This window comes from Phytophthora cinnamomi, assembly GCF_018691715.1.
Source record: "Phytophthora cinnamomi strain GKB4 chromosome Unknown Contig26, whole genome shotgun sequence".
Taxonomy (NCBI): Eukaryota; Oomycota; class Peronosporomycetes; order Peronosporales; family Peronosporaceae; genus Phytophthora; species Phytophthora cinnamomi.
In genome coordinates this window covers 94,651-121,182 of record NW_027150959.1, presented here as the reverse complement: position 1 = coordinate 121,182, position 26,532 = coordinate 94,651, and the positions used below count along the sequence as shown (strand labels likewise).

At 52.0% G+C, this 26,532-nt stretch overlaps 5 protein-coding genes across 8 annotated transcripts; 2 read left to right on the top strand and 3 right to left on the bottom strand.

Moving 5' to 3' along the window:
• Window positions 1-2,225: 2,225 nt before the first annotated feature.
• Window positions 2,226-4,501, bottom strand: IUM83_08600 (the record flags this gene model as incomplete). 3 transcript variants are annotated; one of them, XM_067932984.1, is made up of 13 exons in its annotated part: window positions 2,226-2,339; window positions 2,401-2,459; window positions 2,559-2,634; window positions 2,716-2,877; window positions 2,940-3,014; window positions 3,097-3,180; window positions 3,249-3,353; window positions 3,423-3,436; window positions 3,657-3,679; window positions 3,749-3,793; window positions 3,862-3,905; window positions 4,382-4,416; window positions 4,483-4,501. In XM_067932984.1, the coding sequence occupies 13 exons, from the start codon at window positions 4,499-4,501 to the stop codon at window positions 2,226-2,228; spliced, it is 855 nt and encodes a 284-aa protein (XP_067794239.1). The 3 variants fall into 3 exon arrangements, with proteins under 3 accessions (XP_067794239.1, XP_067794238.1, XP_067794240.1); XM_067932983.1 differs by having other exon boundaries at window positions 2,716-2,820; XM_067932985.1 differs by having other exon boundaries at window positions 2,716-2,820; window positions 3,097-3,177.
• Window positions 4,502-4,619: 118 nt separating this feature from the next.
• IUM83_08599 (uncharacterized protein) lies at window positions 4,620-8,239 on the top strand (the record flags this gene model as incomplete). 2 transcript variants are annotated; one of them, XM_067932981.1, is made up of 4 exons in its annotated part: window positions 4,620-4,703; window positions 7,804-7,826; window positions 7,949-8,116; window positions 8,212-8,239. In XM_067932981.1, 4 exons carry the CDS (start codon window positions 4,620-4,622, stop codon window positions 8,237-8,239), a joined length of 303 nt encoding a protein of 100 aa, XP_067794104.1. The 2 variants fall into 2 exon arrangements, with proteins under 2 accessions (XP_067794104.1, XP_067794103.1); XM_067932982.1 differs by having other exon boundaries at window positions 8,197-8,239.
• IUM83_08597 (uncharacterized protein) lies at window positions 7,800-13,770 on the bottom strand (the record flags this gene model as incomplete). The annotated part of the gene is made up of 2 exons (XM_067932979.1): window positions 7,800-8,072; window positions 13,681-13,770. 2 exons carry the CDS (start codon window positions 13,768-13,770, stop codon window positions 7,800-7,802), a joined length of 363 nt encoding a protein of 120 aa, XP_067794105.1.
• Window positions 13,302-13,711, top strand: IUM83_08598 (uncharacterized protein; the record flags this gene model as incomplete). The annotated part of the gene is made up of 2 exons (XM_067932980.1): window positions 13,302-13,409; window positions 13,469-13,711. The coding sequence occupies 2 exons, from the start codon at window positions 13,302-13,304 to the stop codon at window positions 13,709-13,711; spliced, it is 351 nt and encodes a 116-aa protein (XP_067794077.1).
• A 9,139-nt stretch (window positions 13,771-22,909) lies between the features above and the next one.
• IUM83_08596 (uncharacterized protein) lies at window positions 22,910-23,149 on the bottom strand (the record flags this gene model as incomplete). Its single annotated transcript, XM_067932978.1, has 1 exon — window positions 22,910-23,149. One exon carries the CDS (start codon window positions 23,147-23,149, stop codon window positions 22,910-22,912), a length of 240 nt encoding a protein of 79 aa, XP_067794175.1.
• Between the last annotated feature and the right edge of the window lie 3,383 nt (window positions 23,150-26,532).

The window sequence follows — 26,532 nt, the reverse complement described above, 5'->3', positions numbered from 1 at the left end:
ATGAACGTGGGGTGAACCACGCAGCTGAAACTCAACTCTCCAGAAATGATCAATGATCTTGCCTAGTGGTTGTGCTTTACCGTTCAAAATAGTATACAAAAAACGTCTGGAGCGCCGATTACAATGCCTCGCACTGATGTCGGGGTTTTGATTCAAGTATTTTCTTCGCTCTTCAAAAGAAAGTTGCCTGCATCCTGCTAGCGTCAGGGCGGGGTTACATGCTCGAGCGAAGTCCGGCCAAATAGAGTCAGCGGCGCTCAAGGTTAAAAAGAAAGTAGGCCACCTTGTTGGTAGCACACAGTTCCCAATCATGGCCATTAAATCGTCGCGGGCGTTGGACCAGTACAACCCACTACCCCGTACTACCCGAAAAAAATGGCTTTAACGAATCTAACACCTGGATTGTAGCAGTGAGTTCTTCTTTTTCGTTAGACGGATGTCCGCAATCTCTTCTGGGACTTTGATCACGCCCACACCCTGCAGTTTCTACTGCCGCGACACGGCTGTCCGTAACACGGTCTGGTCTCACCAGGCCATCGATTTGTCTTCTCTGAATCAAATTCATGCAGAAAAACTTGAAATTCCCGTGAATTACAAAACGTCTGTGATGCCACCTCATAAGGTGTGCGCAGAAGTCGGCTAAGCTGTACTCGTGCATTCTACCTTAATTATCATTAACCGCGTGATATCCTCCTTTTCCATCCGGAAACAACGTAGGGAAGCAACACAACATTAAATGCTCCGTCCCGTATTCATCTAGCGGATGTTCTTGACGTCGCAGCTCACCAATAGGAATAGCAGGATCCGATGCATTTACACCTGCCGCTCTCATCAGCTGTTCTAGTTCGCTCTCTTTATTGCCAAGGCTGCCTTCAAGTTCAAACGATTAAGCTAGATTGTCAAGTACGTCACTTCTTTCATCATCTCCATTTGAGCTCGCCAATTGAGATTGAGCAAACACGCTCGCGTCATCGTACTGGGTAGTGCATGTTGCACAATCTTCCGTGCTGCGGGTGGGGTCGAGCGCCGGATCCTGGAGTTCGTCCGTCACACAATCTGGTAAAGTCGGCGAATCATGCTCACTACTAGTGACGGGATAATCACGATTCTCGCTGTTGACCTGCTGAGTGTGACCTCTTAGCTCCTGTACTTCCTCATCTGTTACAGATATCGTTGGTATGTCTTGTGTGGTATCTACTTCTTTTAGCCCACGGAGATTTTCCTCCGAAATCGAGACGTCTTTGTAGAGATCGTTGTTAGCAATCAGCCACTTCAACGCGCTCCGCACCAATGCAGGCCGGACGCGAAAATACTTTGTGGTTTTGTCCAACTTGGACGCGAGAAAAACAACTCCACATTCCCTCAACGGCCTCGGTAGTTCTCTTACGCTTGCTCCAGGGTCATTCCAATAATTTATAGCATTGCCTCGAGTGAATTCTTGGCCGCCACGGTAGAGATTCACACACGTAGTAAACGAGATCCCCAATCCGACCAATCTTGCCTCCATCCGATTTAGTACAGCCAGTTCTTTAGGCACCTCACAGATTCGGAATCCACCGCTCCGACAGAACTTAGGTGTGCTTCGTGAGCGTGTACATTCGGGTAACTCAGCAAGGTATCCTGATGGAGCTGCACTTCACTTCTTGCCTGTTTGTCGGTGTATCTCTACACGGAATCATGGACTGATGATTCGATGATTCCCTAACGTATAGCATTACTTCTTTCTCCGCAGTGCCGCAAAATGTCCTCTACTTCGCGTTCCATCCTCACGGCAGCTGCTCACAGTTCTACCGGTTGCCATATGCAATGCCGTTTGCATAACCATACTCACAGTTCTACCTGTTGCAACAATCCACTTGCAAAATGCAACGTTGGGAGGCTTCGCACGACGCGCAGCGCGTGGCGCACTGTTGAAGTAAAAAGTGGTTCACGAAAAGACTCACGAAGCAGCCTACAGTTCTACCTGCTCCAACAATCCACCTACTAACATTCAACGTTGTGAGGATTCGCGCGACGCGCTGTGAGTGGCGCACCGTAGAAGTAGAAATATATTCACGACCAAGTTACCAATCCAATATCATTGAAGGAGATTTGAGTTTTCTTAAATTCTGCTATTGAATAACGACGAGCCGCACGAACCGGGACTAATTTCCACATGCAATGCTCGGGATCGGACTCAACGAAAGCTGCTCTACCCTAACAACCATGCTTGGGTATCCATCCGTTTAGAAGTTTCGTGGCGTAACCGCATCAGACCTCCTTCGAAGGCATCCTTGTTGGCAATCCAGCTCAAAGGTACCCTCTGCACCAGGAGAGCCGCACAAGCACTTGATATTCTCCTGCAGTCGAAATAGTTAGGTAGTTGGTAGCCAAAAGCTTAGCCAATGTTGTTTGACTTACTTTGTCTGAACTTAGGTTGAACCCGTAAGATATCGTTATCTCTTCGCCTCGTTCGATTGCTCGGTTAGCAAACAAACCACAGCACGTTTCCCCGGCTACCTCCCAACGCTCAACATTACAGTTCGGCTCGCAGATATGGTTAGCGAACCGAGCCATACCACCAACGTAACTTGCGTCGATGACCTCCTTGTCTGTCACAACCATGCCGTACGTGTTTTGTGAACGCCGCGCTTCCTGTATGCCATTAGTTCAAAATTAGTAGTTACTCTCGCATCGGCTCTCGATTCGCATACATTTCCCGACTCAAAACCTCACCGACGTACTGCGCGACGAGGTCGTCCTTTGAGATTTGACGAGAGAGATCCCTTTTCCTTCGATAGGTTTGAGACCCATTGCTGCGTGGTCACCTCGTTGCGTCCGCTGATTTCCGCACGTTATTGTCGAAAAGCAATGACCAGCAATGCATTCAAACTTGGCCTTAGAAGCTTTGTTAGCATAGTGTATACATATACATCCGAGCATTATTCACACGAAAATACCACTCGATTTTCGCAGCCAGGGCCGCAGGTTTCTCGCCAGTCGGTACGGGCGGCACAGTGGCAGTACGGGATTTCCTGTCTCGGAAATTAGTCCATAAGAGCACCGTTAGCTTTGCAATCATCACAATTGTATTTTCCCTTCAAAACCTGACCTTACCGGTGGTTCTTTGCGAGACCTACAAATGTAGAGGTTCTGCGAAACGTCTTCATACTCGGTATATGCCCCAATTACAGAACGCTGCTGCGTTATGATCGATTCGATTAGCACATCGTCATAGCTTGGAACACAGTTTTCTTAGGTGCCCCTACCGTCTGTGGTTGCGAACCCTGCCAGAGAAGCTCATGCCCTTCTCTCGTCAAAAACAGATCCATTTTTAGTTGTTTCATTGAGTGCGTAGATCCAATCTCCACAACCTGCACCCAAAACAAAAGTGACGTTACCTAGCCATCGGTCTAAACCATCTTTGTAGGTCCCATCCTTACGTAGTACTTGACGACTCATCACAGAATGTGCCCTACAGTCTCCGGTACGCTTGCTTCCAGCACCATCCTCACGGCAGCCGCACAGTTTCAAGGTACCACATTTTTACGCACTGTTTCAAGGTACCACATGTAGCCAACTCTCGTTTCTACAAACATCGACGACTTCCCACCTGAACATCAACTATACACCGATTTTTTGGCCATCAACAGCCAAATACATTCATGATAACCTACACCACCCCAGTACCAAGGTCCAGCTACAAATACATCAAACCCAGACAGCATCAGGCATCAGGTTCGCTACGGAAGTACTCTACAACTCATACCTGTCAGGAATGGTCATCCAGCGCTCCAGTAAGTGTTGGTTTCTCCTGTTGTTGCAGCAGCAGTGGCAGAAACAAATCCTTTCAGTTTTTTAATCTGCTGACATTATCCCGACCTGACGCTGTAGCACCAGGGTCTCTTGAGAGTATTCCTCCTCGCCTTCAATGCTAGAGGTGCATATTCGACACTTTCAGAGGTGGTCCCAGCTGACGAATGGAGTCCGAGTTGTCGGGCTCGTAGTGCATACTGCCTCTAGCCACGTTGTCATAGATCCCAACATATTGGACGCCACGGAGAGTATACACCGCACCGGGATAGAAGTCGACGTTAGGTATCCCATACGACACCAAATTGGAATCCCACACAGTCTCCTGCGCAAGGTTTGACCCAATATTCAATGGCGTCAGGCCACCCTGGTCATAAAGCGTAGGCTCTATCACGAAGGGGTCAACCATGGTAACGCGAATCCCTCGACAGTTTGGAAGCCGCTCGAAAGAGAGGCAACGCAATTTGAGCGTGACGCAGATATCCGCAGCGGGGCGAGTAGTCGTAATAAAGTCGCGAAAGTCGACAACACGCGAGAAGTAGTTGAAAACGATTTCGTCTGTCTGCTTGAGAACTTCGTTGTGTATAACATCCAGAAGGTCCATGCTTGCGTAGAGCGGGTGAGCTGAAAGCACACGTGTGGCGCGTCAATCCAAATCGAAGGTGACCGGTTGAAGTGCAGGATTCCTACCACCTCCTTTCTCCATCATCCGGAGGGAGCTTAAGCCGCTGGCACCAGATACAAAAGAATATCAGGGTGCTTTGACGTGACGGTCGTCCCGTATAGTTCACCGTGACGATACCCCACACCATAACCACGCAACGCATATGCTGCCGTTGCGCGCAGGGGGCGACGGAGATGACCACTACCTTGGCGGCCCCTCGACGCGCACGGTGGAGGGCTTCAAAAATGTACTGATGCTTTTCGTGCAAATTCAGTCTTCATTTATCAGGTGGGATCAGATACACATCGTGTACCCATCCAAGGTTTTTACCGACTTCTTACGAGCGCCATCGCTGTCGCATTTGATGTAATATCCACTAAATCACAGTGCCCCTCAACACTATTCAGGGTCGACCGAGCTGAAGGGGTGGGTACGCGATCTAAATCGTCACGGCTAAGTCGTAGCTAAAGCGTCGGGTCAGGACGCAATCCTTTGGTGCCTGATACAAAAGGGTACTTTCTGGGTTTCTTAAAAATTGACTTCAGTTTAGTGGCAGTTGAATCATTCGCACCAGGAGGTTCTGCCGAACCACTGTTTGAAGCGTCTAACATCTGATTGTTGAAGTTCCAATAGAGAGGTAAATTTCGATCGAAATTGCTCTAGTGCATTGAATGATAAAATGACCGCCCTAACCTGCTTTCTAATAAGGTCAGTTGTGTCCTGTAAAAAGGGTACACGAAGCTGTAAAACAGAGTAAAAAGTCAAGAAGCTCGTTTCATTATAGGGGGCGTTGCTCCAATCAAGTCAAACCGGCTATTAGGTTGTAAGAGTGTAAGAGAGCTCCCTCGCCAAACCAAAAGCACACATTGTAAGAGGAGTGGGGGACAAGGGGCTCACAATCTAGCAGGAGTACAACAATGGTGTCGTCGCGTCAGCACCTCGCTCTTTACGAAAAGAACAAACTCCATCGCGTTGAACGCTTTTAGGAGGCGACAATTCGACACTGCTTCGTACTAGGATTGTTTCAGCGAACACGAACGCTAGCCTAGAGCGTGACAGTGAACCGACTAGAGAAACGGAGCATGGAGATCTAGAACTGCTGATATCTAGATTAGATTTATTGGATCCGTTGAGCACGCCGAGCTACGTCGCTGTTGAAGGTGCTGTTGAGAACAACCCCGAGCGAGAGACGACACAAGCAAGTAGTCTTCGAGTGACAGTGCTTTCGCACGGCGAGGCACTAGTAGTGGTGCAACAGCTCCAGATATATTTGCCCAAGGATTGCGGGACACCAGCGTTATCTACGCCACCAGGAGAGTGACAGTCACCTCTAAGTGCCAGACCTCCTCGTACTTTCATACGGAATACTAGTGTGTATGGTAAAATGATAGGTTGTTGTCATGCGCAATAATAGTTCGTATGTTACAATGATAGGATTCCTCTCCACCTACCCCATGCGGAATAGTAGTTTGTATGTTAAATGATAGGTTCCCGTCTTATAACAGCAATAAATCTATAAGAGGGCTTCGGGAGTTGGTGACCAAACACCTCCACTATAACCGGTGTTCTCTGTACCTCCGCCAAGTGCATCAAATGAGTAGCTCGTAGTAGCAGCGTCTCCAAGGCGCTTAATTTTTTTTGCATTTTCATTCGTGGCTACACCAATAATTGAGCTATGCTCTCTTGCATTTCAAGCATTTTGCACTAATATTTTCATGAAGCGTTGTCAATCGGGAAGAATTAGCTGGTTGATCGATCTCTTTTATTGCATATAGACGCTTCTAATCTGACTAATACCTGTCGTTCGCACTCGGATATTGTACAAGTGATAGATGTTCTCCAGTCGTAATCCACGTCGTTCGGGGTTGAAAGGAAGGGGCAAAAGCAATTGCCTGTACACCTTCGAGGCACAGCCCATCCCCCACTCTGCAGCTTGTCGAATTGCCGTTATTGAATTACGCATTGCTATAAGACCGAGTCTGCAAGCTTGACTCGCGTATTCTAGATCGCCATCTATCAGTGGCGTGATGATTTTCCCGGTAAGCGCGTTGTTTACAGGAAAGGCAGAATCGGTTGCACAACAACCGTTTTCAAGCGTTTTATTATGGTCTGCAAGACGGGATCGCAGGCGACGCCTCATCTCGCCGTCATCCCAAGACCCCGGGAAGTTGTGACGGCCCCAGATCAAAGTTCCATCAAACCCGTAACATAATACGCTTGTTACCTTCACTGCATGCAGCCATCGTGAAAAAAAAAGTCATAAGCGCTAGAAACAACAACAGCACTAGCAACTACAACAACAAATTCTTACTGTTGAAGTACGCGTTCTGCAAGTCGCTGGCTGTTGGAGCATAAACCCGATAATTTTTACCGTCGGCAACGCAAACGCAACCTCAGATGAGAGGCTTCACCGCAACACTTGCAGCCCATTGCTGCTGTTCCGCGAAGGACGGCCAGCAAATTCGAGCTGCAGGAAGATCCCGAAGCGCCTTGGCTAAGGCTGCTTCAGCATGCTTTAGTACCCGTGATAAAGTCGCTGGCAGTACTCCAAACAATTCGCCCAATGTTTTAGCCTCCACCTCTGCCGTGTAAAAAATGTAAGATACATGCAAGAATATTGTTTTTGTTGAGAAGGCGAGCAGGTCGTCCCCGTTTACCTGGTTCGCTCTTGACAATGTAATGCCGCGAAAATGCTGCCAGCAGCAAGTCGAACTCCTTCACAGGTAACGAAACTGCCACTAGGAATGCGCTGCCATCTTGCGCTTCGTCCATCACATACCAAGGACTCTCAGACGAAGAAATCAGCACATTTACAGTCAGGTAATTCCGCTCTCTCAATGTGATACGAATACGCACGAGCGCTATTAACGTCTTTACCCGATTCTGGTTTTGGTGGCGCTCTTGGTGTCTTTGCGCTGCTTGGAATATGGCGAGGGCGTGGGCGTAGCGGACCATGTTAAAATATACTCGTGGTTTCTCGTGGTTGACTGGAAATTCTGTAATGAACTTCTTTGCCTGAGTTAATCATTGTGTTTTCTTCCGCAGGTTTGCGATGTTATTGGAGGGCTGAACACGCACAAGCATGCCACAAACTCGTCACATGCTGTGAACCAAACAACGCACAAATACGATCTGTTCACCACTTGCTACACCTCATGTTTCAATTTTGGAAGTCACCCAAAATACAGACTAGCGAACAAATAGAAAACTAACCGTTATTTTACAGTAAAGAAAAAAACACGCAAAACAACGCCAATATCACGGTTATGTAAAAGCTACTTCGGTCCGCCTTAATCGCTATCCGAGGAGCGGTCGAGAGGATTGTTCTAGGAAGCATCCCCGATCAGAAATCGAACCGTTCGTCTGATAGGTATGACTCCTTCTTTACCGTCCAATGATTGGCTGAATTGATCAGAATCAGAATCTGACTCAGATTTCGACTCGTCCATGGCGCGACAATCTCCGGGGTGCGTTGGTTGCCGTCATCTTCAGTATCGGCATCGTAGTCGTCGGCGCGGTCGAGCTCGGGGCCGTCACGAACAAGGCGGCGGAGGGAGACCTGGAGCATGTTGACTTGACGGGTCAGTTCGTCGCAGCGTCGACTCTTGGCGTCGGGCTGGTCGCGTATATCAGCGATAATCTCGCAACAGCAGGAAAAAGGTACGCTTCGTTCTTCTGCTGTTGTTGCTGTTGTTGCTACTGTTGTTGCTACTGTTGTTGTTGCTGAGGCTCATGGCAAGTGCTGGAATGATCAGGAATGGCGATGCCTACAAGGATACATGAACTAGGGCCACGTAGACAGTACAACACATCTATTGTAGAAACTTTATAGCATTTTTCTATTTGTTATCTAATTTGCATCCCTAGCTACACTCAAATCTGACATATTTGCTGTACGTGTAATCTTTAGTCTAGGTACACATGCTCCGGAAACTTTCATCCACGTCCCCTATGCTTGTTATCATCGTCAGTGTAGATGCGAATGAGAAGAAGCCGGTTGAAATCCATAACTGCCGCAAAAATAAAGGTATGCCAACATAAATGAAACGTATCCTTTTACTGCATTAATTTAAGTTTTTCCCCAAGTCTGCTAATAGTACAGAGTTGAGTTTCGTAGATTTTACTTGGGAAATGAAGAAGGTGAAGCTTGGTGAAAAAGAGGTAGACGCACCAGCCATTACCTCAGTCAGGGAGATGGCACCTACGCCAACAACAGTACCCGAACTGCGTAACTTTTGATCTGCCTGCGGTATCAAAAGATAGAACAGCAAACCAAAATCTGCCTTGTTGTTGCTGATTGCTAAACGGACGGGGGAATGACAAGATCTACCAGATATTTTTTTGCAGACAACATGCACCAGCGCAACGAGCCCGAGTCGAAATAGATTTAGTGTCCAGACTCGTTAATATCCTGTTCTCCAATCGCGAGCCTGCTCGATTTATTGCTCGTTTTGTCCAACGTCCGCGTGATGATCTGGGTGCATCCGTGTCCGCGGAGGAGCGGTTTGGGTAGGCCGTCTGTGCTGCATTCTTAGATAGAACACCCGTTGAGGAATTTGATAGCTTTGGTTCGACCCACCCTGTGTTGGACCCCACCTGCATCAACTCTGCGAGCACAGCGAAGCACTCAGCGAAGCGGCTACGTCAAATTTGGGCGTCTTCCCATGGAGCTTGCTGTCCGGCCCACATCCGCTTTACTGTGTCTGGGACCAACGACGAGTACTTCTACAAGTACTGTAATAGACGGCTGGATGCTCTGTACATCCACTTGCACCTGCAGACAAAACGTAAACTGGTTGATCCTGTGAATCGTGATCTGCCTGAAGACGTATACTACGAGAACACTCATAGAACGTAACGTAAACTGAATCAGACCCTAACCGCAAGAAGCGAAATGACGCTGCTGAAGCATTTCGGGACTTTGGAAATCAGTCGTGGAGGCTTGCTCTTGCAACACACACGCAGAGCGTAACGTACGTATTTTGGAGATCAAAGAAGCTAACCGAGCCCAATACATACAGTAAAGGCTGGAGCGAGAAGAAAAGCGTGCTGCACGGAAGGACACACTTTTCTGGGCGATCGAATCAGATATCTTTATGAATGCCGCGATGGCGAGGCTAACCCAAGAATTCGTGAAGTACTTGCAGAGGAAATCGCAATTCTGAAAGAAAAGAAACAGAAACTAGCGAAGGATCTAGTATAGACTCCATTTATCCAAGTTCAGTCGAACCTATCTTGATCAATACGTTTGTTTTTTGAAAAATACCAGTGTAGCGCGTTCTTCATCTTCTTTCTCGCGGACTTTAGATGACGAGGAGCGATATGTCGCTAGACGGTTGGTATTGTCCAATGCAGCAGCGGAGATTTCGGTTCAGCCGCGGCTGGTGCAGCAAACAGAACGCTCCCGAACCGGAGCTCGTTCGAGTTCCTGGTGTCTCTTTCGCTTCGAGCAAGAGACAGCGGCAGGAGCAGTCGTCAACTGCCTCCAGGTCACAGACGCGGACAGTAGCGGTGCCAACGGACCGCTGCTACTCCTGGCGGTCACTTCACGGCGCCTGACTCGGTCGTTTCATATTTGGCAACAACCAGGAAATACTAGACTGTCGCCGTGAAAGTTCTTGACCGCGCTCGATTCCGTCTTCCTTCGACGCTGGAGAATGAAAAGGATACAAGTCTGTTATCAATCGATAAATTACCTGCAGAATCAAAGCAAAACTACTCACTTACACGCATACTCCACCGGCAGCAACGACGTCTGAACACTACTATATATTTTACTTTCACAGTCATGCTACGGCTGGACCGGACTGAGCAGTGTAGTGTCCCTTTGCGGCAGTTGTTGATTCAGCTTCTGTGATGCCACTAAGAGCGTGTTCGCAACGCAGCTGGAGATGGAGATGCCACTTTCAATTGGAGGTTTTCGTCTCTTGATTTACAAAATTGCACGTCTTACAACGTGACAACGGGAGATAGTTGTGCCTTTTTGTCTCCTGCTTCTGTAGGTGGATACGGGTCAGGGTAGCTAAAGATGGCTGCCAGGTTAGAAGAGGAGGAGGTTGTTTTGGTCGCAACATGCTCAACTGTCGCTCAGGTCGCGGCTCTTTGGGGTCAGGAATCTGAAGATCCACCATGTCCAAGAATACGCAAGTATTCACTGTCACTGTCTTGCACTTCGAGCCTAAGCAATAGTCAGGTAGCTATGAAGGTTGGTTCCAAGAGAATGTTCTCTGCACGAGAGTGACTTGTGACTTTCCTACGAATTGCCTACCATTTGCGTGACCATGGCGTTAAATTCGCTGAAGTAAAAACGAAGAAACAATCTTTTGAGAAGCGAGTGGCCGGAAGAAGAGCCTTGGCGTGCCTGGTGGCTCCGCGACCGGTTACGCACCCCTACAATGAGTGCTTCCTGCCTCTGAATCTGGGGTTTCAGGTATTCGCCTTAACTGACTTCGCCGCGGAGCAGTTCCAGCGAACTACTGTCGAGGACGTGGACTCAGCCGAGTCGGTGGGAGGGTACCGTGAAATGGGTGCTGCGATGGTATGTCGTGAAGCTACGTGAAGGAGAGTACAACCGAGGTTGTTGGCGTTTGGAGGGAGCGGTCAAACGTGTCATTTCGTTTCCACGCGAACGTCGAGACTGGGAAGCAATAGGAGACGGCTTTGGAGTGCAACAAGGATACCCTGGTGTTGTTGGTGCCGTGGACGGCTCTATGATTGGAACTGACCGCCCTGATAATTTGATGGATTATATTGTAGGAAATGCTACCCCTCATTAAATGTAAGGCTATCGTTACCACTGACAGCTTATTTCTAGTTGCTGAAGTGCGACCTGGGTACTCGTCTGACAGCAAATGCAGGAAGTATAGCGTCATTAGGCGTACCGTCTACAATACCATTCCAGCTGGAACTCATTTTATTGGTGATGCAGGTTATGGTTTGCTTCCTGGCTTCGTAGTGCCTTGCGACGAACCGGAAGTAGGAGATAGTCTATCGTATCGTCAACGAACTTTGAATTTCCGTCGCTCAAGGACACAAATACCGGTCGAGAGTGCGTTTGGAATTTGGAAAGGAAGAATTAGAATGCTTCAAGGCGTTATGAGCCAAGAAACACCTCACGCATCTGCTGATTTTGTAGTTGCCACGGTTGTTTTGGATAACCTCATGGTTTTCTACCGAAACTCTGCAAGCATTCCTCGGTTTGTGGAAGATGAAGTCGACGTTATTAATACCGATGAAATTCAGGATGCAAGGCAGCGCGAGATTGGAAAGATATAGCGGGAATGCATAACCAAAATTATCTGCGACTAAACCTCAGATTGTAGAAGGCAAGTAGTTGTTAAGATTGGCATTTTGATTTGTCAAGTGCTGTAAGAGAGTACTGAATGCCCGAGTTTGCGCTTTCAGCATTTCCGTAATCTCATGGAGCCAGATTAATAACTTGGCGTTTCGGTCGTCAGCGGCTTGCGTCCTGGCAACCTTAAACGCGTCAGCAGCATTATTCAGCACCTCGCCAATAGCCCTCATGCCCTCAGTTGCTGCTGCCTTCTCCCGGTTTCGTTTGCCCGTGTACTACCTCCATCCGTTTGTGGTTTGGAAGTATCCATGGTTTCCTCCGTATCGAAATCTGCAGCGATATCTGCAGCCTCCTCGATCTCTGTAGCATCGCTCGAGAAGAATGGGTCTGAACCCGTACCAGCGCGATCGTCCCAGTGCTCACACGTTGTGTCATAGGACGAAGGCGCCTTCAGAGGTCTCCCCGTAGCATTATGAGTTTCGTCAGACGTGACCCGATAAGCAGTATATTGTTTGTGCATGCGTTTCAACAAAAACCATGACAGACACGACGAGCAATGAGCCATCCAGATTGAAGATTTTAACTGACAGGCACATACTTTTGACTCGCACTGGTATAGAGACACCTCCAACCCCGAGTCGTTGCTGGTTTGTGCAGCGACCATGAGCCAGGAAGCAGCAAGCTGTTTAGCGTTCCGAGTTCCCTGAAAGCGATGCTTCGTGTATCAACGCAGGTTCGCATCAAACTGCCAGCCGCATCTTCCGTCCAAGCAAACATCTGCTTGTTTTTGTGTTCTGTTGCTTGGGCGCAGCGATAGATTGCATTCTCTGCTTTGCGCAGGGTCTAGCTCTCTTCCCGCGAGTAGACGCAGCTTTAGGACACGATGATGCCATTGGATGCGCCTGCATGGGTTGGTGTGTGCTGTGGAGCGTTTGGGTTGAAGCTGGTGTCGCGAACACAATTTGAGCGAACGCTACAAACGTGGGTTGTGGGCCTTGGCTTTCTGCAGCTGGCGATAGATCTTCGTGTACTGACGAGGCTACAAACACAGCACTAGCTGCGCCTTGCTTCTGCGGCGGGGACAAGCGTGGTGGGAGAAGGCACTGCTGCTTGATGCATCCTAGTGGTGAGGAATGATCTGCTTGAATCGGTGTATAATTGGTCATAATGATCCCGCTCCTGCTCAGCGTAGCGAACAACCCGGAGGTGGCGACGGATCCATTTTGTGTGCCATCTTAATCTCCCGCTGCGTAGCGAACACGCTCTAAGACGTGCGAAACGCGGCGCGGGTCACGGTCGCTCTCCAGATTGTCGATATTGAAACAGGCGCGGACAAGCGAGCAATTTCGCAAAATCAACTCCATCTCCGTCGATGTGTGACTCGTGTTAGGTGCATCGTCCGGCGCTAGACCAACATTTAGCTCTGGCTCCGAGGGCGAGAGGTGCGTGAACTTGCCAATCCCACTGATCTTCATGATATCCACAAGCGTTTGGGACGGCGCAAAGGATTGGTTAGTATCGGGCTATACGAAGAGTAAATTAACAGCAAATATGATTTTAGCACACATATTTCCACGCACGCTAGCCTCCACTCTTATTGTCACAGCGCAGGCAGCAGCCGCGACATCAACCGACGCACTCCTAGGCCAGAAGCTCCCTGTAAGTTCTATACGGACACCTGCGTTGACCCTCCCAGCCTCTGGCTAAACCGCAAACAGACTGCCATGCCCCCCCCCTGCCGGCACCTTCCTGTCGAACAAGGCGTCCATCTGCCCGCGGTTGTGAAGCTCCGCAGCGTCGCCCCTTTGGTCGGGCAGAAGCCGAAATCCACGCGGTACGGAATCTCCACTTTGAGCGCGGAGATGCGAGCGATAACAGGCACCTGGAAGCGTCCAGTGACGGCCGCGACTCAGCCCTCTATCACGCGCACGTGGAAGCCCACGAAATCGTCGTACTCATGAAGCTTGGCGGGGCGGAAGGCCACATCCAGCGTCATGACCATGCCCGGGCTCAGCGCCATGACGATGGGGAAGTCATGCTGAAGTCGTTACTACGCGGCAGCTCGTAGTTGAAGATGATGGTGCGCCCACGACACGTCCTCGAAGCGGATGGCAGCGCAACAATCCAGGCCGTAGCGGCGTAGCTGCTCCACGCACACCGTGGGTCCCCTGCTCCATGGTGTCCGAGTGCTCCTGTGGCTGCGACAGCAAGCTCTCATGTTCCGGCGGATCGCGAGTGACGCGCTGCGATTACTCGAATACCGGAGATGAATACGCTCGATGGTAATTGTACGGACATGTATCGATAAACAGACTTCTTTGCGCAGATCACACGAAGCATCGTGTAGAAACGTTGCTATGCTGTTTCAAAGTTGAAGAGGCCGTTTGGAAATTGCATTGAAGTGAGCGACTAGTCGCGCTGGAAGGGCAGGATGCATGCGTCGAGGGAGTGCTGGCAACACTACGTCAAAAAACACCAAACACGTAGCTGCTGCCAGCCTTCGATGGCTGCAACCGGCAGCAGTGGGGGCAAACAACGGCTGCATGAACACGCACTCGATGCTGGAGTCGCGGTTTTCAAGCGTGATAAAGCTATACCATTTCGAGAGATAGCACCGACTCGTTTGGTAAAAGGCTGTTAGTACGCGTGGTACGTCAAGGAGAATCACTTTACCGGAACCTACCGGGACAGCGACGCCGCAGAGTTGTACAAGGGACTCTTCACTCGTGTAGCTAGAGAATGCGTACAGGATCGCTCCCCCAAAGCACCAACCACGAGCCCCATGTGTGTTGGTGCAGTGCGAAGGCTACGTTCTTGGAAGTAGTGTTCGCCAGCACTCCCAGTGTGATCACGATACCAACGTGAGGAGGGATTACCGCTGGGCAACGTTTCAGCAAGACGACAGCATTTGCCCGATGGGAACCCCTCCTTACGTTGGTATCATGGTCACACAGCGCATTATAAGGCTGAAATCGAATAGATGAGAAGAGGTCTCCCTAAACAGCTTAGGGATGGTCTTAAACGACATATTCGTGGATCCGTGATGACAACAGAGGCCATGGAGGTACATCCGTGCTCGCTCAATATTTTGCAGTTGTCGTTCAGCAAATCTAGAAGGTGAAATTGAACGTTCTGTCTCTGATGTTACCCCCCCCTCTCTCTCTCTCTTCAGCGTCGGCACTGAGGAGGAAGCTTTCACCGAGTACCGGAAGGACTCATCCTTCCGACTGGGAACTCTTCGCGTGATCTGGCAGCGCAGGTGTGGAGGAGAATGTACTAAACAAGCACGACATATCTACAAGAGCAATGCAAGTTCGTCTCGCGGAGCTTTAATGGTTGATGAGAGTCATTGATAGTTTTATCACTTATGTGGAAATCCGCAGAGCGCATAATTCACTCGATTCGACAGGCCTGTTATTAGCCAAGGTAAGAAATCAGCTGTCATTCTCGTCTTCTTCGGGGAAAAGAAGCGAACGGAGGCTGGAAAAGTTGTCATAGAATACGTTAGGTGGGTGCTAAAAGTTCAAAGTTGTACTTGAGTCAATCCATTCGATGGTTTCTGCCAGTCGGACAGATGGGTTAATACTTCGTGCAAACAGCACGGCGTTTCCCAGTGAATGATTGCATTTCGGGCAATCGACTTGGGTTCTGTATGCGAGCTTTTGTGCATGCAGGGAAAACATCGTGCAGTCAGCATGAAAAAATCCATACAAGACGCAAGATTTGCACGACGCTTTCCTTATAAGATGAAGTGCGAGTAAGACTCCGAACTCCATGCCTACCTTCTGCGTCAGAAAGCCGAACGGCAAGTGCCGTATCGTTCATGCTTTTAACAAGTTCAACACTACCACCAAGAATGACACTTGTGTCGCGCTGTTGAAGGATCTGGGGAGCACGGAGTTCAAAGGCTCAGGCATTGAGTTGGCGGGGCGGCTGCTCGCGAGCGACTACATCGTTACACCCTCGATGGCGGTGTAATGGGCCCTCCATTTACATAAGTAGCTAGACATATTTCTGATATTACATAAGTAGGCATGGTCGGCACACGACTAACGTGTGGTGACTCGTCATCCTCTGATTGACTAAAAGGTGGGGGAGCCAGACCCTGCTTTCAGCCAATCAGCTGTCGGCCTTTGTTTGAGTGGCTCACATTAGCCCTAAAGGCTCGCGCCCCGGTCTAATAATAAATCAGAGTTGGATTTACATCGGACTTAATATTTAGTTCTCAGTCTTACTGAGAACAAGACGCTTCCTCGATAGCTAGGTGTAAGCCGGTGACGGGCATACACCATGCCCGTTACACCTGGTAGAACTTCGTAGCCCTTCCCATGACCAAGTTCGAGATGAGTGAGAACCAACCCGCCGGATCTCCAGCCATGACGCTGGAGCATGCAGCCTTCCCCAATCTCCCGCCGATCGAGTGGCAGGCGCTCCACCGCCTTGCGGCGGTGTCAGGAGAAGTGGTCGTCACGTCGCTGCTGATCTCAGCGACCCCCGACCAGCATCGCCAAGCCATCCAAGCGTTCATGGTCCACGAGCTCGTCGAAGCAAAGCGGCGAGTACCAACTCCCTCGCAACCCTCACGGAACGACGCCGTGAAGATGGAGACTCTTCATATTCTGCGACGGGCCCAGATCGTCTTCTTCTGAACCGCTGGTTCAGAGAGATTGATATCGCTACCGTCTCGAGGTTAATCGAGGCGCCGTCAGCCAAAGTAAACTTTCTACTATCCCGCCTCTCCGGCAAGGCCAAGGAATGGGCCCTCGTCAAGCTTGTCGTCGACTAACACGCGTTCTCGACTCTGGAGACACTCCAGAGTGACCTTCGTCTCGCATTGGAACAAGCACAAGACGTGTCACGCGTTCGGACGACGTTATTCACCCTCAAGCAAGGCAAGATGTCCATGCACGACAATGTCCAGAACACGCGCCATCTCGCTTCGTGCATCGTCACGAAGCCGGTCGACACGGCGTCCCAAGTCCATGGCTTCGTATCCAGGATGCGCGAAAGCATGACGCGATACTGTCTTACGCGGGCTGAACCGGCGACACTGGAAGAAACTTTCGCCCTCGCGTTACGCGAGGACTACGTAGTGACATCGTCGTATGCAAGGCCAAACCCCCACAGAGACTAGTCAGCCGGGTCCTGAACCCATGGAGATCGACGCTGTTGAGGCGTAACAGCGTCAGCAGTGGCCGCCCTCGAGGCGAAGACGAAGCAGACGAGACGACCGTCCGATGGTTTGCTTCCGGTGCCGGACGCCTGGACATCGCGCGGCGGAGTGCCGCGCGCCGGCTCCCGTCATTACCTACGTGGAGCATTCCACGTCCGGCGAGGCAACCCTGGCCGCACAACAAAAAAACGGCCGGGACCAATATGGGCGGGTGCCCTTCTGGTTGGAACGGAGGTCCGAGTCCACCGGTGGCAGACCGACCTCCTAGCCCCCCCCCCCCCCCCCATGCTTCACGCACACTTCAATGACACCACTGCCAGTGGCGACTCGAAACTGATCATCGTCAGTCTGCTTGTCGCCGGCGACCGGCGACCTCTCCGCGCACTCCTGGATTCAGGCTCGACGAACAACTTCTTCCGCGCGTCGTGTCTGTCGGTGCTCCCCGATAGTGTTCGCGTCCGGAATGGTCCGGGCAAGATGGTAATGAAGCTTGCTGACGGAAAGGCTCGCCACGCTGCGCGGCGCGAGATCTCATCGCCGTACACGTTCGCCGGCTTTCACAACAACGACGATTTTCTCGTGATCGAGATGAATTACGCGTTTGACTGTATCCTGGGCATTCCATGGTTGGCCCGGTATCAGCCCCAGCTCGACCGGCTGGCTCGTTCAGTCAAGCGTCCCCAAGACATCGACGTGAGCGAGGTATTCACACATCTCGTGGTTGCACCAAGAGACTGGCCCCACGTCACAGTCGTGGCCGGGGCGTCCGCGACGCACATTGTGCACAGAACGAGCGATGGCCCTCTCTGCACGCCCTACGCAGTGCTGTAGACTGGCGAAGACGTAGAAGAACACGCGCGGGAGGGCGCGCGTGAGAGACAAGCAAGCGAGCATCCGCGCTTCTCGCGGATGAAGAACGTGGCGGTTGCGCAATGGCTCCCGCGTACTACCAAGGCGGTCGAGTTGCGGCTCCCAGATGCTACTGAGGCGGTGGAGCAGCGGCTCCCGTACGACGATGCCGCGGTTGGTCCGCAGTTACCACCGCGCGCGACCGGCGCGGTCGAGGACGCGCTCTCGCGCCTAGAGGATGGTGTATCATCGTTCAGCGGGAGCGACACCTCAGTCTCGAGCAGGGGATCGAGACGCACAAAGACCTCCCGCAGGTCGCGGCGACGATTGAATCCTCGCCGGAGTGTCGCTTTTCCACTCCAGGACCGACCGCACAATCGACTATGCGGACGGCGCTCCCAGCCATACGCGCGTCATCGAAGTCGCGAGCCCACCTCGCGACGCCAAGTCCATCACCAGCCTCCCAGGCCTCTCCTGGAAGAAGTTCCTCCGAGACCTTAAGGCCGGGGACATCGAGTAAGTCTGTCTGATCACCGACGCTGACTTGGTTCCCCACGAGATCGACTCTGTTGATCTCGACTACGCATCTTCAAGACCAACGAGCGCTAAACCAAAGTAAGCGCGCGAGGACCGCTTCGCCGCGCAATCTTGGGAAGCTCTAAAGGCGTCTGGTAACCCGGTCAACGAGACAGCACGCTAGTTTGCTGATGTCTTCCTAGACAAGATCGCTGCTGTTCTATCAGCGGATCGTGGCGTTCGCCACGAGATAGACCTCGCTCCCCGCGCGAAGTATTGCGTGACACGGCAGTGGCCGCTGCCGCCGATCAAGTCAATGGCTTTGACGACTTCTTCGAAGTTCACCGGAAAGCCGGTCACGTCCGCGAGAGTACCTCCCCACAATCGAGTCCGACCTTTCTGTGTGAAGAAGGCCACGGGTGGTTGGCGCATCGTCCACGCCTTCAGCAAGCTCAACGACGCCACCATCCCGGCACAGACCCCGATCCCCCGCGAGGACACGGTACTGGACTCCATGTCGGGCAGCGTCATCTTCAGTGCGATCGACCTGACCGATGGTTTTTATCAGACACTGATGCGCGAGAGTCACATCCCTCTTACGGCCGTCAGTACTCCCAGAGCAGCGGAATGCTATGGGAGTGACTCGTCATGCCCCAAGGTCTGAAGAACGCACCCGCCACGTTCAATCGCATGGTTTCTCACGTGATTCGCCCACTTCGCGACTTCGCGCCGAGTTACTTCGACGATATTTTCGTCCACAGTCGCGCTGAGGATGGTCTCAGCGTGGTCGAAGTCCATATCCGGCACTTGAGACGAGTCTTTCAAGTGATGAGAGAGAACAAACTGTACGCCAACCTCAATAAGTGTGTATTTTGTGCACCGGAGATTCCGGTGCTCGGCTGTTACGTGAGCAAGAAGGGAGTACGAGCTGACCCGGAGAAGGTTTCGTCCATTTGCTCATGGCCTACGCCCACAAGCCCCACTGAGCTCCGTCAGTGGCTGGGTCTCGCGAACTATCTGCACAAATACACGAAAGACTACGCCGGACTGATCCAGCCTCTATCGTCCCTGTTGAAGAAATACACCACGTGGTCCTGGCGTCCCGAGCACCAAGCCGCATTCGACTCGTTGAAGAAGAGCTTGGCGTCTGCGCCAATACTGATGCTCCCGGACGATTCGAAGCCTTACCACGTTGTGTCTGACGCTATCGATTTCGCTATCGAGTGCGCGCTCATGCAGTTCGACAATGAAGGTCACGAGCGAGTCGTGAGTTACCAGTCACGACAGATAAAACCGGCTAAGCGCAACTACCCCGTACACGACAGGGAGCTCCTTGCGATGCGGTAAAATTCAGAGCGTATCTGCTGGGCGAGCAGGCATTCGCCGTGTACACAAATCATGCATCGCTGCGGACAGCGATGAAGTCGCCGCATCTATCCCAGCGTATGGCGCGCTGGTTGCCGTTCTTTGCCGAGTACAACTTCATCGTGCACTGCAAGCCGGGCAAGAACTATATCCTCGCCGACGCGCTGTCTCGGCGACCCGATTACGATCCTCGTGTCTGTTGGGTCGCCAAGTGATTGACGACGAGGATGAAGGTGATGATCACTCCACTGTGTGCGCGGCGTCAGGTATCAACCTGACGTCTGTGTCTCCCGAGATAGATTTGCGCGGTGAGATCGTCGCGGCGTAAACAGACGATGCACTCTGCGCAATATCTTGGCGTACTTCCGCTCTACCAGTGACGAGATACTGGGAGCTCTGTCGCGCAATACGCGCAACCAGATCGACCGCTACCATCTTGGCGGTGATCTGTTGTACTACAACATCGATCGTTTCGATGCTTCGCGAGTCGTCGTGCCCAACGATGACGATCTGCGAGCTCGCATCATTCACGAGTTCCATGATAGTCCCATGGCGCACACTTGGGCCGCGAGAAGACCTTCGCGGCAGTATCCCGCGATTTTTACTGGCCCCGCATGTACACATGGGTGCGTAAGTGGGTACGCACTTGTGAGACCTGCCAACGAGCGAAGCCGTCCAAGTCGTCCAAAGCGCCCCTGCACCCGCTGCCGATCGCAACTGAGGCCTGGCGCTCAGGTTCCATGGACTTTGCCATCGGGCTCCCTCCCGATACCGACGGTCGGAAAGGCGTCTTGGTTTTCGTGCATCTCACCCTCGTGAGAGATACGGTCACCGCGGCTGAGACCGCGGTGCATTTCGTCGATTGCGTATTTCGCCACCACGGCTTGCCGGAGTCAATCATCTCCGATCGTGACCCGCGGTTAACGTCCGCGTTCTGGACCGCCCTCTTCCAGCTTTTGAGGACGAAGCTTTCGATGTCGACGGCGGCCCATCCGGAGACGGATGGCCAGACAGAGCGGGTCAACAGGGTCCTCGAGGATGTTCTTCGGAGTTACGCAACTTCTTTCGCGAGTTGGAGAAAGTTCTTACCCCTTGCCGAGTTTGCACTCAACAACGCTCAGCACGCCTCGACGGGGTTGACCTCCCGGTTAACGCCGCGCCAACTGACATCTCATTTTCCAAGAATTTCCCCGCTTGCACTCACGTCTCGTGAGTGCTGTCTTGAGAGGAGGGTGATGTAATGGGCCCTCCATTTACATATGTAGCTAGACATCTTTCCGATATTGCATAAGTAGGCATGGTCGGCACACGACTAGCGTGTGCTGACTCGTCATCCTCTGATTGGCTCTAAGGTGGGGAAGCCAGACCCTGCTTTCAGCCAATCAGCTGTCGACCTTTGTTTGAGTGGCTCACATTTGTCCTAAGGGCTTGCGCCCCGGTCTAATATTAAATCAGAGTTGAATCTACATCGGACATAATCTTAGTTCTTTGTCTTACTGAGAACAAGACACTTCCTCGATAGCTAGATGTAAGCCAGTGACGGGCATACACCAGGCCCGATACAGGCGACCTGTTGTTTTACAACACGGGGTCCGAGGATAACCTTCCGCGTGGCTATCCCTCATGACACGGATTTGAAGTGTCGAATCCTCTATGAGGTACATGACATCCCGCTGAGCGGTCATCTTGGCCGTGAAAAGACCTATAGTTCGTGAGTGTCCTCTACTGGTGGCCGAAAAAATACAAGTGGACCAGCGGCTGTGTGCGCCCGTGTGAGACGTGCCAACGGGTGCAGTCATCACCACATACGGCGATGACGCTTGCATGGTTGCCCATTCATTCGGGGAGCTGGTGTTCCATTAGTATGGTCTTCGCATTTGGTCTGCCTGCAGACGCAGCGGGCAACACGGGTGTCGTGGACTTCGTGGATCGGTTGAGCAAGATGACCCATTTCGCGGCTGTTCCGGATACCTCTAATGGTAAATGCACAACAACGCTGTTCTTGTATCGCGTGTTTCGACAACACGGGCTACCGGAATTGATTGTCTCGGGCGGAGACCCTGGTTTATGAGACACTTCTGGAGTGCGGTATTTGCGGTGCTAGGCACCAAACTAGACATGTCTACGGTAGACGCACGCAGACCGACGGTCAAACGGAACGGGTGAACCGCGTCGTGGAAGATACCCTTCGCAGCATTTGTGCTAAAACTCGAAGTGCTGGAGCGCAGTGCTTCCGCTCGTCGAGTTTGCATTGAGCAATGCTGACCATGCCTCTATAGACCATACATCTTTTTACGTTAACGGTCTGGGCCATCCTTGAGTCCCGTTGACACCACCACGGCGTGGATCGGGGCTTGGTGGGGGAGAGATGGCCGACCTAGCCGATTGCCTTCCTGATGTCAGCTCGGCGAGTGTACGTAGACAGGTTGGGGATTTCCTGTCAACGCGTCTAAGACTCTTACGACACGAGCGTGACGCAAGGGCTTTGAGCTAAGACAAGCAAAAGGAAAATGCGGATGCGAGAGACAGAGGCAATGCTGGCAGTTATGAGGTCGGGGTCTTGGTGTTGCTCAATGCAAAGAACCTACCTACACATCCAGTGTCAGCCGTCTTCAAGAGGAAGTTACGCTCGTGCTTCATCAGACCATTTCAAGTCACGAGCACCTTGCCTAAGACCATGGAAGAGGTTCATACCTAACCCGCAACGTGGGTCCAATCCGCCCGCTGCTCCAGCGCTGCGACGTCATCAAAGCATCAACATAGACGGTGATTAACGTTGCCGACGTGTTCGTGGAGATCCTCGTGGCGAAGGTGGATTTGGCGATCCCCTCCCTCGTTCAGTGGTCGCCGATCCGGCGATGGTGCGCTCGCCTCCGGCACTGCCAGACGAGCAAGAAAACGTCCTCTATCATGTAGAGCGCGTCCTGGAGAAGCGGCGGCGCCGGGGTTAAAACCCGTACCTGGTAAAGTGGCGAGGGTACCTGCACGCAGAAAATTCGTGGTGGTTTGAGGTATCCCTCGCCAAGACTGCCCAGACGTCGTGGCCACTTGTGATCAGCTTGATCTCCAGCGCTCCGAGGGTTCACGGCCGGCACGTCGGTCGAGCCGCGCTTCCCAACAATAGCTCGGGAAGATGCTGGGTCAGCTACATCGCTCAGGGGCTGACCGTGAGCCACAGCTCCCTCTCCCTCCCGATGAGGAGAACTTGTTGTCCTCAGAGGAGCGTGGTATGAACTGCACCTACTCGCGAATGAGACTAGATGCCAGCAGGCACGTGGTGCTTGGCGGGAAGCTTCGCGTACTCGAAGCGTAGTCGGCGTTCAACGCGAACATCCACTTCACTGCGGCTTGCTCGAAGATTTTCAATCGACGCCAGAAGACGACTGCCCTTAGCCCAGAGCTCGAACTTAGCCTCATACACTGTGAGGTCCTCGCTCCGGTTGATAACGACGAGGACGTCCGTGTCTGCGGCATGGAGTGGCACAGGCCCTGTCATCGCAGACGCTCGCGGTACTTGTCAAGTTCTGCGTCGCGGTTTGGCGCGCGGCCTCGACCGGGTCGCGTAGCCGGAATTAGTACTCCGCGCGCCCGGTGGAGAGCAACGGTCGGAGTTCAGGGCGCTGAGAGCGTGGTGGTGGGTTCACCTGCGCCACGAGGTGATCGGACTATACTTCATACAAGTCGTAAGTAATGCCAGAACCGTCTGTGCGGACGTCGAGGCGACGACGTTGCGAGTACCGCGGTTCAGTGGGCTCCCGTAGTTCGGCAAGGCCGAGAGAACAATCCGGGAATACATTCGGAGTCCCCAATGGAGCTCACTGCTGTTGCGCCCAGCACCCATCGCCACGGTGGATTCCGGAACTGCGCCGGAGGCTTAACGACGCTGCTGGGAGAGTGGTTCGCCGCGGGTGTCCCATCCCCGCGATGTGGCGATGTCCCGCGAGAAGAGACCCCGCGACTCGGCAAGCGAGGCGAAACGGGTGACCCACCCCCTCGATTCCGCAACACGTGTGAGACTCCTCGTAGCCGTCAACTTCACCTTCTTCAAAGCGCGCCACGAGCTCGTCGTTGGTCCGTATCGGCGGTTGGGCCATCGCGCGACTAGATCGGGCCCTCTCGCGATGCGACCCGTGCCTGAGGCGATACGCCGCGAAGTACTGGGGCACCGAGAGCCTGTTAGGCGTCTGTGGTACCTGCACTGAGGTGGAAAGCGCCTAGGGCGATCACTAGCACGCTGTGCTGTGGAAGGAGGAGGGCTGCGTCCTGACATGGACGTGGTGCGCCGCTGCTGTTGTCTGTGGTCGACCGACCAAAACTTATTATGACTGTGACGCATGCGTGGGCGCTCAGCGCCGAGAAGGTTATCTGGGCCGTCCACGCGATGTGGATTGGCCAGTTTGAGAAAGGTTCTTGATGGAACAAGATCCCACGGTTGATACCGTTACGCGTGAACACCACATGTCCATATTTTGGTGGGAACGGTAACACAACAGTTATCAGAAAGTTACAGAATGTGGGACCCGTAGGAGTTGTGGGGTCCACATTTTAACCTAAATCAGCAGCGAAATCAGTAGGTGGCTTTGCAGCCAGTGGGTATGCAAGATACTAGGGCTCAATATGCTAGATAGCGAGCGTTATACATTTACACCATGACAAAGAGAAACATATTTAGTTTGGAGTTGGCTTTTGGAATCCGTAAGGTGTATGACGGTACATTTCAATTTCGGCAGGAGCAGTCTCTCGAGTGCGTTGGAGAGCACCTTTCTGCTCATATTGAGATCGAAACGGAGAACTCTGCATATCGTAGCTGTTGAGACCGCGGTGACCGTTGGGTAGGACTTCATAGCAAACTCTCTCAACTCCTCAATCGAAAACGTTTGATGGGCCTGTGCGTTCGCTTCTACAGCGGCAAGAACTTCCGGGGGCTAATGTGAGCTCGTCTACCTTGGATTGGGCTCATTGCCTACGCCCTTCTTGAGAAAACGGGCGTGCCAGCGGCGTGGGGTCTCTTACTTCGGCTCAAATAGCTCCGAAACAGACGCACTTGGGACATCATAGACGTACAAGTATGACATAGCTCGCCAACGCAAGTAGTAGTTGTAGGCATAGTGAGGGTGGGATTTGAGGTGGGGTGTGAAGATAGAATGCGAGAGTAAGTACGAGGTGGGGCGGCTTCGCTGAGGCTTGAACCCATTGCACATATACAGCTGAAAAGCGACAAAAGTAGTTTAAAATTGAGCAGTGCTGCTACCCCCTGACCTCATTTTAGGATTTTACCCTCGCTACATCAAAGTACTTCGCTAGTCTGGAGGTCCTATATCGGGATAAATAGCCTCTGGTTTGCCAAAGTCTTTGAAACCCACAATACCAAGCGTACGAACTTCAATACAGAAACTACAGGCATAAAATGTGCACTTTTTATCAGCGCACATGGTGTGTTTTCCGCTGGAGATGCGGAAAAGAATTTTTCAGGAGTGGTGCTACCGGTAACTTGAACCCTCAGAGCCCAGCAGTTTCATGAGACACCATGTTAGAGTAGGCAGTAGATAAGTCAGATCAGTTGTAGGGGGCATTCGCAAACGTGCGCTCTACCCAACACGCGCTAACGTTAGCCCAAGCTCAACCTCTTCTCCACATGAATGGCACCTTCGGCTACGCTTCGCTTCAGGCGGTCAAGTACGTGTTGCTGCTTCCAGAACGCTTGGACCACTCGATCGATGAGCATTTATACGCCAAGGTCACACGTCGCATGGTATACGCTCGGAGCGCGAGCGCAAGTGGAAGATCACCCAAGAACTAGTCCTGGAATGGGCCGTTCCAAAGACGAAGTCGAGACCAATTCATCACCGCTCATTCGGGCGCCAGTGATGATGTTCAACAACGACCAGTTGATTCGCGGACAGGTGGTTGCGTGCGGAGGACAAGATGTGCTGGTTAACACTGCCGAAGGAACCCATCGCGTCGCACAATCAAACGTTGTTAGATGGGCACCCGTCGTGGCAATTCTTCTCCGGAGTCTAAAATCCCCTGTAGCGGATTGGAGCTTACCCGAAATTTCCGGCATCCATCAGAAAATATTAGATCGCATACTGGGCACCAATGGCACCACAGCCACCAACAATGTAAATGAAATATTGCGTGACATCATCAACAACGACATGTTTCCTGAGGCCAGCGATCCCGTAGAGTGGATCGACCCGAAGTCTGGATTAGAAGTGATTTTTCCCGTGCAGCACGCCGTCGACTATGCCTTCTTCAAGGACGGAGGAGCACGACCCATTCCCGAGTCCGTTGGACCCTCCTTTTGTACGCCACCGGAAGTGTTTAACCATCGGTCGTCAGCTCATACTGCACATACTGTTCGCAGGTTAACAATTCCCAACGCAGCCGAAGCCTCGCTTAGAACCGTTCAAAGTGCCATGTTCGAAGCTCAGCATGACGACGATGACTATTTAGAGGAAGAAAATGTCCCTGATTTACCATCGGACGCAGAATTGTGGCCTCCAGTGTATCCTATAGCTCCTCCTCCAACCAAACGGGCCCGGACAGCGCTGTCAATAGCTCAACAGCAACACAGTGGCTAGATCCTAGCGGCCCTCGCGTCCCAACCACGTTCGCAACGCATTTTTGCGGAAACGTACCACCCGGTATCAGCGGCGACAACCAGCACAGTCAATGGGGTGGTGCCCACGCTCAACAATAATTCAGGACCAAGTGGTTCACGGGTGGTTCGTACTGCGCACAGTAGTGGGAATGGCTTCAGCAGCCGCCCGACAACTGTCTCGGTGAATTCGCAAGTCCCAGTTCACGAAATCATCGCAGCACCGCACCATCAAGGTACGACATTAGAACAATTTGTAGATGGGATGACCTCTTCAA